Raw genomic sequence first — 13,732 nt, forward strand, 5'->3', positions numbered from 1 at the left:
CAATGCAGGCTGCTATTCTCCCATGGAGACGATCGTAGAGATGCTGGATGTAGTCCTGTGGAACGGCTTGCCATGCCATTTCCACCTGGCGCCTCAGTTGGACCAGCGTTCGTGCTGGACGTGCAGACCGCGTGAGACGACGCTTCATCCAGTCCCAAAGATGCTCAATGGGGGACAGATCCGGAGATCTTGCTGGCCAGGGTAATTGACTTACACCTTGTAGAGCACGTTGGGTGGCACGGGATACATGCGGACGTGCATTGTCCTGTTGGAACAGCAAGTTCCCTTGCCGGTCTAGGAATGGTAGAACGATGGGTTCGATGACGGTTTGGATGTACCGTGCACTATTCAGTGTCCCCTCGACGATCACCAGAGGTGTACGGCCAGTGTAGAAGATCGCTCCCCACACCATGATGCCGGGTGTTGGCCCTGTGTGCCTTGGTCGTATGCAGTCCTGATTGTGGGGCTCACCTGCACGGCGCCAGACACGCATACGACCATCATTGGCACCGGTTCACGTCCACGCTGTCGCGGCATGCTACCAGTGTTAAAGACTGCGATGGAGCTCCGTATGCCACGGCAAACTGGCTGACACTGACGGCGGCGGTGCACAAATGCTACGCAGCTAGCGCCATTCGACGGCCAACACCGCGGTTCCTGGTGTGTCCGCTGTGCCGTGCGTGTGATCATTGTTTGTACAGCCCTCTCGCAGTGTCCGGAGCAAGTATGGTGGGTCTGACACACCGGTGTCAATGTGTTCTTTTTTCCATTTCCAGGAGTGTATTCTGTTCACACCGACCTACATAGGGAGGAACGATCAACACGATAAAATAAAGAACATCAGAGCTCGTACGGAAAGATATAGGTGTTCATTCTTTCCGCGTGCTATACGACATTGGAATAATACAGAATTGTGAAGGTGGTTCGATGAACCCTCTGCCAGGCACTTAAATGTGATTTGCGGAGTATCCATGTAGATGCAGATGTAGATGCAAGCCAGTACTGGCTCCATAATGTAAAGGACTGCGGTTGCATGGAATGGACTGCGTCCTCTGGTCCAAATGAACCGATGATCCACTGGAAATCGTAATGTTCGGCTACTTGGAGAACATTGCAGTTCATTGACTTATGTTCCCGAGCAACTATGGAATATTTGTGGATGACAATGCTCCATACCAGACATTCTGGACAATCCGAGCGAATGATTTAGCCCGACATGAATCCTAGCAACCAGCAACATTTTCGCAATTATGGACAGATACAGGGGACTTGTTGAGTCCATCCCACGTAGAGTTGCTCTACTATGCCAAGCAAATGGAAGTCCGACACGATATTACGAGGTATTCCATGACTATTGTCACCTCAGTGTACATACGCGATCAGCCACTGCATGGTGTATGGCAGCGGGTACCTTTCACCACTAGTAGCCATTCACTTCCCTGTTCAACTCGCAAATGGAGTGAGGTTAAAAACGGCTGACAAACAAATACTAAACAATGTGGCGTCTTCAAACTTGAGACATATGCTTCATAGATCGTATGTAATCCAGAGATATTTTTCAGCAACCACTGCCATCTCTTGGTCAGGCCGAGTACTTATCAGACCACCCTCGAAACTTTCACAGATTAAAACCATGCGAAATACTGTCATTACATACTATCCTCACAGATCCATCGGCTGAAACGTCTCTCTCATACCCCGTATACTAATGATTCCGACCCATTTACCCATACATATTGACTCCTATTCCCATTGAAGCTTCCGTTTGCTAAAACAATAAATAAGGTCAGTGAGAGGGTGGAAGAGGAGTTGGACAGAGAAGGGGGATGAAATGAATGTAAAGAAGGGGAAAGATGATATGCACAGAAAGATGAGGGAGGATGAGATGGAAGGAGAGAGTGTGGGATAAAAGACGTAGAGGAAGTAGGATTGGTTGAAATGGCTCTGAGCACTATGCGACTTAACTTCAGAGGTCATCAGTCGCCTAGAACTTAGAACTACTTAAACCTAACTAACTTAAGGACAGCACACGCATCCATGCCCGAGGCAGGATTCGAACCTGCGACCGTAGCGGTCGCTCGGCTCCAGACTGTAGCGGCTAGAACCACACGGCCACTCTGGCCGGAAACAGGAAGTTGGGGGTGAGGTGGTCGACGGAGATAGGGGGAGGAGCAAAAGGAGATGAACGAAGGGAGAGCGGAGATGGAGAGGGACAGAGAGAAGACTTGGGACGTACACCGGTACCTAGCTCCCATACATATTTTGCAATTGCGCTAGTTTCTAATAAATTCAGTTTTTTCGGAGTAGGTGTAGAGTTCTGCCTTTGCTCTTCGTGTCTTCAGTTCACCGATTTGTTTTACAACAGTCTCTAGCGAACCAGAACAAAAATATTAAAAAAGTGGGAGATCATCTGCGAAGACGAGACGATCAGCTGTCCAATACATGTTAGTTTTTATTCGTCATGTTTCACTTTTTTGCAACTAATAACAGCCTATTCTGAAGTGCTCACTCAGGTACCCTACCAAGTATTATGGATATGCAGAGTGATTTTTTCAAAAGTATACAAACTCCAGGGATTGATCGATGGCCGGCCGGTGTGGCCGAGCGGTTCTAGGCGCTTCAGTCCGGAACCGTGCGACTGCTACTGTCGCAGGTTCGAATCCTGCCTCGGTCATGGATGTGTGTGATGTCCTTAGGTTAGTTAGGTTTACGTAGTTCTAAGTTCTAGGGGACTGATGACCTCAGATGTTAAGTCCCATAGTGCTCAGAGCTATTTGAGACATTTGACTGATAGATGAGAGGGTACGTAACAAAAAGATCTAATGAACTTATGTCCGGAAATGCAAGGTTTCCACGCTAGAGACGTTCACTCACTGTTACAGAGACTGCAGTCTAATACCCGCTGTACCATGCAGCCATAGGTACAGTATGGGTGGAAAACAGGATTCCAAGTGCCTCAATTGACGCGTGTGCGTGCCGTAGCATGTTCTGTCTCATACGTTCGCTTCAGCCAGGCTGCATCCGAACAGTGTCCAAGGCAGTACGAATACAGCAGCGAGAACATGTAAGATGTTCCTCTTGAGTGTGAGCTACCGGAGCAGTTCTTCTTCAGGGCCAGCCGCAACTGTGCGAGTCCACTCTGAAAAAACGAAGAAACCGCATGACAGTTGCTTAATCCACAATCTTTAATTGTGTAAACACGACGGGTTTCGGAACAGTTAAGTTCCATCATCAGGTGTAAACTATAATAATAAAAATATTCTGTCAGAGGGAAATGGGAGGGGATCCTTAAGTATCAAATAAGGTAATAAGGAGCTAAAAATTTCTAAATTAAAGCAAATTAAAAGAGGGAGCACGAGGAAGCAGAAGTTTGCCTCTGGTCGATGAGAGAGCTTCTTAATACTAACAGCGCCGCAGTGAAGTACCAACATGTTCCTCTCTCTACTGAGAAACAAATTCACTAGTGCAGTCAGCACTGAACTAACAAGGGAACCTCCCCATCGCACCGCCTCAGATTTAGTTATAAGTTGGCACAGTGAATAGGCCTTGAAAAACTGAACACAGATCAATCGAGAAAACAGGAAGAAGTTGTGTGGAACTATGAAAAAAATAAGCAAAATATACAAGCTGAGTAGTCCATGTACATGGTATGCCACATCAAGGAGAACGGGAGCTGCGGAGCGCCGTGGTCCCGTGTTTAGCGTGAGCAGCTACGGAGCGAGATGTCCTTGGTTCAAGTCTTCCCTCGAATGAAAAATGTACTCTTTTCATTTTCGCTGAAGCTATGATCTGTCCGTCCGTTCATTGACGTCTCTGTTCACTGTAATAAGTTTAGTGTCTATGTTTTGCGACCGCACCGCAAAACCGTGCGATTAGTAGACGAAAGAACGTGCCTCTCCAATGGGAACCGAAAACATTTGATCGCAAGATCATAGGTCAACCGATTCCTCCACAGGAAAACACGTCTGATATATTCTATACGACACTGGTGACGGCATGTGCGTCACATGACAGGAATATGTTGTCGACCCACGTAACTTGTACAGTTAGCGAATGGGTAAAAAGATTCTTCTACCTTGCTCGATTTAGGTTTTCTTGTGGATGTGATAATCACTCCCAAAAAAGTGATGGAAACATAAGAGTTTTTCATATAAACTGCAACAAATGAATGCAACAGTTTCATAGTTTTCCCTGTGCTCTGTCAAAGCATATGTTTTTTACGTTTTCATATTTTCCGTGTGTAGACCGTCAAATCATGCATATGTCCCATCAAATCTGCACATCTGGAATTTTGGAGAGCGAAATTGATTATGTGTGAGTGCCTGAACTTTGATAATTGACTGAAAATAAAAAAAAATTAAACTTTTCACTCGAAGGGAGACTTGAACCAAAGACCTCTCGTTCCGCAGCTGCTCACGCTAACCAATATCCACTGTGCCAACTTATAACTAAATCTGAGGGTGGTGCGATGGGGAGGTTCCCCTGTAAGTAGAACATAAACTAATCACTGGATACGTGCCAGCAAAGCCTCAGAGGGGCCTTGCTCTGTGACTATCCTGTTCGTCTCCTCCCGTTTACACTGTACAGGTGGCAAAAAGTAACGTAACTGATAGAAATAAACGACTACTGACAGGTAGCAGTTGGTGTAATAACCGCTCACCTGCTACAAGCGGTAATTTCAATAACCGCCAACAGCGTCTCGTGCCATCTGTTGACCGATGCTCGTACTACCCTTTCGCGTCATCTGAGATCTGGCCGATTACATTAGACTCATAAGACAGCTTTCTACAGGACAGGAGTCGACGACGAAAACTCCGAAATGAAACTGATATCCGCAGGAATTGCGCAGGTCTCTGTCATTTCGCCTCTGCTTTTCAACTCATATATAAACGACATCCCAACAATCCCCCTTGTTACGGCGAGTTTTTATGCGGACGATACGGCCTTTCTGACAACTGGACGACACTTGGACCAGCTAATCGCTAGGATGCAACGGCAACTTGCTGTAATGGAACGCTGGGCGCTGCAAAATAAGATAACGATCAACCCGACGAAGACGGCAGCCGTTCTGTTCACACGGAGGAAACCAGTTCTGAACGACAGACTCCGAATAGCTGACCAATTTATCCCATGGTCGCCGGGAGTGAAGTATGTCGGTGTCTATCTTGACAAAAAATTAATCTTTACGCAGCATATTGACGACGGCAGCCGAGAAGATGGCCAGGTCATTGATTCCGTTCCTGAAGAGTAAGGATCTCAACCCTAAAACTAAACTCGAATTGTATAAGGCAGCGGTGGAACCCGCAATGTTGTATGGCTCCACCTCGTGGGGACCTACGTGCGTCTCCAACTACAACAATCTCCAAGCGCTGCAAAACATTTGCTAACGATGGATCATAGGAGCTCCATGGTGGACAAGAAATGTCGACATCCGCACTCCACGACACCACTATACAAGAGAAGGTCCATGACAAGGCTGTACGAGTTTTTTACAAGATCGATGCCCTTAGGGACGAAGTTCGACAATTAGAATAGGTAGGAACGGTAAACCCTGCAAGATGGCACAAGTATAGAGTACCGAAGTGAATAACGTTTCACCCCCCATAGGCAATCTGTCATAACAAGAGGAAGCAGCCACACATAACAGCCTTGACACATTTCACCCTTCACAGGAGACAGACATCACCAAAGACAGCAGGCTAAAGGGCCCATTGCGTGCCCAAGCCTAAATGAATGTGTAATAAATAAAGTGTTTTCCTTTTATTCTTACATCCCATCCTAGAAGAATAAGTCATCAAGGGTGATCTCTTCAGTCCACACTACACACAATATTAAAAAAAAAAAAAAATCTGGCCGCGAAGAACAGACCATCTGAATGGCGTTCTATAGGCCATGGAGACAACTGTGAGACTGCGCGCCATGTGTTGACATAACTGTGTACTACTCCTTTGTTGTGCTCTCGCCAGTCACTACTTTCAGCAAAAACGGTGTCAGAACCGTGACTGACGGGAGCGACTGTAAAAGCATTTCACATGTACGGGTGTTCGCTTGACCAACCACTGTCTCTGTCAACTTAGTTTCGGCGGGTATCAATACTGCCCATAAGGAATTCGAGCGACTATGGAAATAACAGTCAGAGATCGTTACTTTTCTGGCAGTTATCGTATTCGCTAAAAAGTTATTATTCTCTGGTAGTTAACGGGTTACCACTACAGCTAACCTGAAGTTGGTAACTGCGTTGTGACTTCAGTTAAAGGTCGTAGAACCCGGTGATATTTCAAGAGAGAATAGTTTCTGGAGTGAACAAATTTTCGTACTGCTACGGAAATAACCGCTGGCCATCTGGAGTTCCAGAGAGTTGACAAATAGTGGCATTCTCTTCTCTCCATTCCTCGTACGGGTAGTTCCGGAACAGGTGTCGCTTTCTTTCTGGCCTTTGGTTTCGTTTGAAGACTATTGACAATCGTTTCGTGTTTTTCTCTGTGTTGCTGCCACAACGCTAGTAGCACTATACTCCATTATAAGAGCAAACCTGATGTAAACAAACACAAACGCGATGATTGGTCAGTAGCCGTAGCTCTGGAACACTGGTGGTGTTATGCTCTTGGAAGTAGGCTCAAGTTATGTATCTGATATGTTATTACTATCACACTGTAAATGAGACTTTAAGAAACTCTGATGTATTAACCGCCATCAATGTTTTTCTTAATCATACTTTAGCTACGTAATTTTTATTTCAAAAATCGTGTACAGTCACAGTCTGTGCAAGAACCACATGTGCTCTGATTGTCTTGCTGTTGGTACAGTATGTTCCGCGAAAATGGACGACAGGGCTGTTCTTTATGTTTTTCACAACATTACAGAGAAAAATGAGCTTTGACGCTTGCTGACAAACACAACGTAATACATATAAGTCACTCAGTTACCATTGTAAACTAGGCGTAATCGGTAGTGTCACTGATTGATTACCGAACGATAGGGTATATGGTGGTTCGAAAGCCATCATCTTCACCTTTTTTTGTTCCATTTGAATACCCAAATCATTTAATTATGAAAATTATCAATATATGGCAATTAACTCATACGTAGCCATGATTTTTTGAAGAAAAATGCACGTCTTCTCGTTTTTAATTACATACCACACACAGAATTCCCTTTTTCATTGCAAATACACATTCTTAATTATCGATATATTATGAAAGATTGTCACAGATTTTGAAGTCAAGAAAACATTACACAATTAAATTTTTTTGGAGAAAATTGAAAAATCAAATACTCTTTTTTTTAATATGCCCACTGTTTTATAGGATAGATGTGGTTACACACGAGCCAGAGCGATAAGGCGTCGTAAAAACACGGAAAACAATTCTCACGGCCTACAAATGCTGTAGTTTTACAGTTGTCACCTTGGGGAAGATCAGTTTGGATTCCGTAGAAATATGGGGACACGTGAGGCAATACTGACCCTACGACTTATTGTAGAAGGTACATTAAGAAAAGGCAAACCTACTTTTCTAGCATTTGTAGACTTAGAGAACGCTTTTGACAATGTTGACTGGAATACTCTCTTCCAAATTCTGAAAGTGGCAGGGGTAAAATACACGGAACGAAAGGCTATTTACAATTTGTACAGAAACCAGATGGCAGTTATAAGAGTCGAGGGGCATGAAAGGGAAGCAGTGGTTGGGAAGGGAGTGAGACAGGGTTGTAGCCTCTGCCCAATGTTATTCAATACGTATATTGAGCAAGCAATAAAGGAAACAAAAGAAAAATTCGGAGTAGGTATTAAAATCCATGGAGAAGAAATAAAAACTTTGAGGTTCGCCGATGACATTGTAATTCTGTCAGAGGCAGCAAATGACTTGGAAGAGCAGTTGAACGGAATGGACAGTGTCTTGAAAGGAGGGTATAAAATGAACATCAAGAAACGCAAAACGAGGATAATCGAATGTAGTCGAATTAAGTCGGGTGATGTTGAGGGTATTAGATTAGGAAATGAGACACTTAAGGTAGTAAAGGAGTTTGGCTATTTGGGGAGCAAAATAACTGATGATGGTCGAAGTAGAGAGGATATAAAATGTAGACTGGCAATGGCAAGGAAAGCGTTTCTGAAGAAGAGAAATTTGATAACATCGAGTATGGATTTAAGTGTTAGGAAGTCATTTCTGAAAGTATTTGTATGGAGTGTAGCCATGTATGGAAATGAGGCATGGACGATAAATGGTTTGGACAGGAAGAGAATAGAGGCTATGGAAATGTGGTGCTACAGAAGAATGCTGAAGATTATATGGGTAGATCACATAACGAATGAGGAGGTACTGAATGGGATTGGGGAGAAGAGGAGTTTGTGGCACAACTTGACTAGAAGAAGGGATCGGTTGGTAGGACATGAGGCATCAAGGGATCACAAATTTAGTATTGGAGGGCTGTGTGGAGGGTAAAACTCGTAGAGGGAGACCAAGAGATGAATACAATAAGCAGATTCAGAAGGGCATAGGTTTCATTCTCTGAGGAATGGGGCCAGATGAGACACAGCTGATGGAGGCTATATTGAGTAGGCTCAGTATATATATAAATGTACCAAGTATGTTCCCAAAAATTTCATTTTCCACCTGCAAAAAATAAAAAAAAATTAGAGACAACTGTGCAAAACTCTTTGAACTCCTTTTGTAGAGTACTTACGTTTAAAATTGCTACAACAAGAAGAAATGCAGATGATAAACGGGTATTCATTGGACAAATATATTATACTAGAACTGACATGTGATTACGTTTTCACGCAATTTGGGTGCATAGCTCCTGAGAAATCTGTAGCCAGAAAAACCACCTCTGGCCGTAATAACGGCCTTGATACGCCTGGGCATCGAGTCAAACAGAGCTTGGATGGCGTGTGCAGGTACAGCTGCCAATGCAGCTTCAACACGATACCACAGTTCATCAAGAGTAGTGACTGGCGTATTGTGATGGGCCAGTTGCTTGGCCACCATTGACCAGACGTTTTGAATTGGTGAGAGATCTGGAGAAAGTGCTGGCCAGGGCATCAGTCGAACATTTTCTGTATCCAGAAAGGCCCGTACAGGACCTGCAACACGCGGCCGTGCATTATCCTGCTGAAATGTAGGGTTTCGCACGGATCGAATGCAGGTTAGAGCCACGGGTCGCAACGCATCTGAAATATAGCGTCCACTGTTCAAAGTGCAGTCAACGCGAACAAGAGGTGACCGAGACGTGTAACCAATGGCACTCCATATTCTGCTAACAGTCATTGGATATCGACCAACGCGAGCAGCAATGTCGCGATACGATAAACCGCAATCGCGATAGGCTACAATCCGACCTTTATCAAAGTCGGAAACGTGATGGTACGCATTTCTCCTCCTTACACGAGGCATCACAACAACGTTTCACCAGGCAACGCCAGTCAACTGCTATCTGTATATGAGAAATCGGTTGGAAACTTTCCTCATGTCAGCACGTTGTAGGTGTCGCCACCGGAGCCAACCTTGTGTGAATGCTCTGAAAAGCTAATCGTTTGCATATCACAGCATCTTCTTCCTGTCTGTTAAATTTCGCGTCTGTAGCACGTCATCTTCGTGGTGTAGCAGTTTTAATGGCCAGTAGTGTAAATTAATGACACATAAATGATGTAGGCCACACAGTTACGATTTGGTTAGAATAATGTTCATTGAGAAAGCAAACTAACAGCGAAAGTGCTCGTATCTAGAGCTACTGTTAAACTCAATGGTTCAAATGGCTCTGAGGACTATGGGACTTAACATCTTTAGTCATCAGTCCCCTAGAACTTAGAACTACTTAAACCTAACTAACCTAAGAACATCACACAATACCCAGCCATCACGAGGCAGAGAAAATCCGTGACCCCGCCGGGAATCGAACCCGGGAACCCGGGTGTTAAACTCGAGCGCATTTACATTTGACGCAGTTCGATCATCGCGAAATACAAGTTATGTACGCGAAAAGTTACGAGTTTACACCAAGCGCGCAGCTGCTCACCGCTCAGTGACTTAGCCTCGCGATACCACATAACGCGAAATTTTCTAAGTCGTTTCACATCCTAGCTGACTGGAGACCGGCTGTCCGGTTTCGCTTCTCAATGGAAACTGTCCACTTTGGTGTCTCCAGCCGAAGTGTCGGCTTTCGCGTCTCCTCCAGCACTGCCGCTCTGCCCGTTGCCGGCCGCGTTTCCTGTCCGCCGAACCTCTTCTCTCAACTGACTAGTCCACTTCCCTTTCCTGAAGCCGTCCATCTGATTGGCTGCAGCTTATTCTACATCTTAACATATTTAAATAATCAAACCTTGACCACCTTCACGTTCAAAATAAAGAAACAATAATATCCATTACAGTTCTGTTACACAAAACCAATACAATTTCCTTCTCAACTTTGAATGTCACGGCCACTAGCCTTGCGCCAATGTGCTTTCTGATAAATAAATAAAGAACAAAAGTAAATATTATTCACTAAACTTTACAGCAAATATTCTATTACCTAATGATTCAATAAGGTGACACGCTATCATCGTTCAGTGTCTCTTGTGTGGAGAAAATGATGAACTGACGCTTAACTGGAAATACTGATAATTTAAATTTACTATATCTTTCAGCACTGAAAGACCTGAGTCGGAATAAGGCCCCAGGAGTAGACAACATTCCATTAGAACTACTGACGGCCTTGGGAGAGCCAGTCCTGACAAAACTCTACCACCTGGTGAGCAAGATGTATGAGACAGGCGAAATACTCTCAGACTTCAAGAAGAATATAATAATTCCAATCCCAAAGAAAGCAGGTGTTGACAGGTGTGAAAATTACTGAACTATCAGTTTAGTAAGTCACGGCTGCAAAATACTAACGCGAATTCTTTACAGACGAATGGAAAAACTAGTAGAAGACTACCTAGGGGAAGATCAGTTTGGATTCCTTAGAAATATCCCGGCCGCGTTTCCTGTGTGTCATCTTCGTGGTGTAGCAATTTTCATGGCCAGTAGTGTATATGCATAGGACCAAGTTTTTCTTCCTCGTTTCCAGGACTCTTGTATGGCAGGTTTCTTTTTCCAGAATGAGATTTTCACTCTGCAGCGGAGTGTGCGCTGATATGAAACTTCCTGGCAGAATGAAACTGCATGCCCGACCGAGACACGAACTCGGTCAGGCACACAGTTTCGATCTGCCAGGAAGTTCCAGGTTTCTTTATGTTTAGTAGGTGTTCATCCTAAAGCCACTGGCGGTGGCAAAACCACAATACGAGGTGCATTCAAGTTCTAAGGCCTCCGATTTTTTTTTCTCCGGACTGGAAAGAGATAGAAACATGCGCATTGTTTTAAAATGAGGCCGCGTTCATTGTCAATACGTCCCAGAGATGGCAGCACCGTACGGCAGATGGAATTTTACCGCCAGCGGCGAGAATGAGAACTGTTTTAAATACTTAAAATGGCGACGTTTTCCCTACTTGAACAGCGTGCAATCATTCGTTTTCTCAATTTGCGTGGTGTGAAACCAATTGAAATTCATCGACAGTGGAAGGAGACATGTGGTGATGGAGTTATGGATGTGTCGAAAGTGCATTCGTGGGTGTGACAGTTTAAAGAAGGCAGGACATCATGTGACGACAAACCGTAACAAACTCGGCATCGCACAAGCCGGCCTGACGACACGATCGAGAAAGTGGAGCGAATTGTTTTGGGGGATCGCCGAATGACTGTTGAAGAGATCGCCTCCATAGTTGGTATTTCTGTGGGTTCTGTGCACACAGTCCTGCACAACGATCTGAAAATGCGAAAAGTGTCATCCAGGTGGGTGCCACGAATGCTGGCGGACGACCACACAGCTGCCCGTGTGGCACGTTGCCGAGCAATGTTGACGCCCAGCGACAGCACGAATGGGACTTTCTTTTCGTCGGTTGTGACAATGTATGAGACGTGGATGCCATTTTGCAATCCAGAAACAAAGCGCCAGTCAGCTCAATGGAAGCGCACAGATTCACCGCCACCAAAAAAATTTCGGGTAACCGCCAGTGCTGAAAAAATGACGGTGTCCATGTTCTGGGACAGTGAGGGCGTAATCCTTACCCATTGCGTTCCAAAGGGCACTACGGCAACAGGTGCATCCTACGAAAATGTTTTGAAGAACAAATTCCTTCCTGCACAGCAACAAAAACGTCGGGGAAGGGCTGCACGTGTGCTGTTTCACCGAGACAACGCACCCGCACATCGATCTAACGTTACGCAACAGTTTCTTCGTGACAACAACTTTGAAGTGATTCCTCGTTCTCCCTAATCACCTGACATGGCTCCTAGTGACTTTTGGCTTTTTCCAACAATGAAAGACACTCTCCGTGGCCGCACATTATCCAGCCGAGCTGCTATGGCCTCAGCGATTTTCCAGTGGTCAAAACAGACTCCTAAAGAAGCCTTCGCCGCTGCCACGGAATCGTGGCGTCGGCGTTGTGACAAATGTGTACGTCTGCAGGGCGATTACGTCGAGAAGTAACGCCAGTTTCAACGATTTCGGGTGAGTAGTTAATTAGAAAAAAAATCGAAGGCCTTAGAACTTGATTGTACCTCGTACATTCTGCTTACAAAATTTTGTCCACATACAAAGTTAGTGTTATGTATACTACACCGAGCGAGGTGGCGCAGTAGTTAGCACACTGGACTCGCATTCGGGAGGACGACGGTTCACTTCCTCGTTCGGCCATCCTGATTTGGGTTTTCCGTGATTTCCCTAAATCGCTTCAGGCAAATGCCGGGATAGTTCTTTTGACAGGGTACGCCCGACCTCCTTCCCCATCAATCCATAATCCAATGAGACCGATGGCCTCGCTGTTCGTTCTCCCCAAATCAACCCATTATACATACTGCTGTATAAAGACAAGTGGTAGATTCACTTTGTTGCCAAAAATCTTCAAAACTCTGTGTGGACAACACTCTTAGGCACTGAAGACCCAAAGAAAACTGTGCACGTGTCTCATATCGTGTAGAGCCCCTGTGAGCACGCAGAAGTAGCGTAACACGATGTGGCATGGACTCGACTAATGTCTGAAGTAGTGCTGGAGGGAACTGACACCATGAAAGCTGCAAGGCTGTACAGAAGTCCGTTAAAGTAGGGGGGGGGGGGGGGTGGAGATCTCTTCTGGACAGCACGTTGCAAGGCATCCCAGAAACTGTGTGCACGACAGAGACACGAACTCCGTCGGGCACACAGTTTCGGTCTGCCACGAAGTTCCAGGTTTCTTTAGTAGGTGTTCAAGGGTTGGGTGCTTCATCCTAAAGCCACTGGCGGTGACGAAACCAAAGTATACAACATTCTTGAAAGCATCTACCACGATGGGGGTGTGTCTGGTGTTGGGCCCGATTCTCGACTGACTTGGTGCGCTGTGTGTGTTTGTGCCGGCAGGCCAGGAGGCAACTTCGGCTCGCGGCGCAAGGCGAGCACCGCTGCCCCCAACAGGGAATCGTCGGAGGAGGTGAAGGAGGAGGCGAAGGAGGCGGCGGCTCCCGCCCCCCGGCCAGCGCGCGGCCGCTTCGGCGGCGCCAGGACGCGCTCCACCACCGCCGCCCCCGCAACCACCCAGCAGCAGCAGCAGCCGCCGGCCGACGAGGGCTCTGCGCCTCCTGCCGCCCCCGCCGCCCCTCACAGGCCAGCGCTCCCTGACAGGTCCGTACCGCCCCCCCCCCTCTCTCTCTCTCTCTCTCTCTCTCTCTCTCTCTCTCTC

General features: G+C 45.9%; 1 protein-coding gene across 1 annotated transcript in view; it reads left to right on the forward strand.

The window, feature by feature from the left end:
* The window catches only part of LOC126295440 (mucin-19-like), a 293,300-nt gene that overhangs the window by 242,131 nt on the left and 37,437 nt on the right, over positions 1 to 13,732 (forward strand). The window contains exon 11 of the mRNA XM_049987938.1: positions 13,414 to 13,674. Within this exon, the coding sequence (XP_049843895.1) occupies positions 13,414 to 13,674 (261 nt within the window). The remainder of the gene's footprint in view (positions 1 to 13,413; positions 13,675 to 13,732) is intronic.

This window comes from Schistocerca gregaria, chromosome 11, assembly GCF_023897955.1.
Source record: "Schistocerca gregaria isolate iqSchGreg1 chromosome 11, iqSchGreg1.2, whole genome shotgun sequence".
Classification (NCBI taxonomy): domain Eukaryota; kingdom Metazoa; phylum Arthropoda; class Insecta; order Orthoptera; family Acrididae; genus Schistocerca; species Schistocerca gregaria.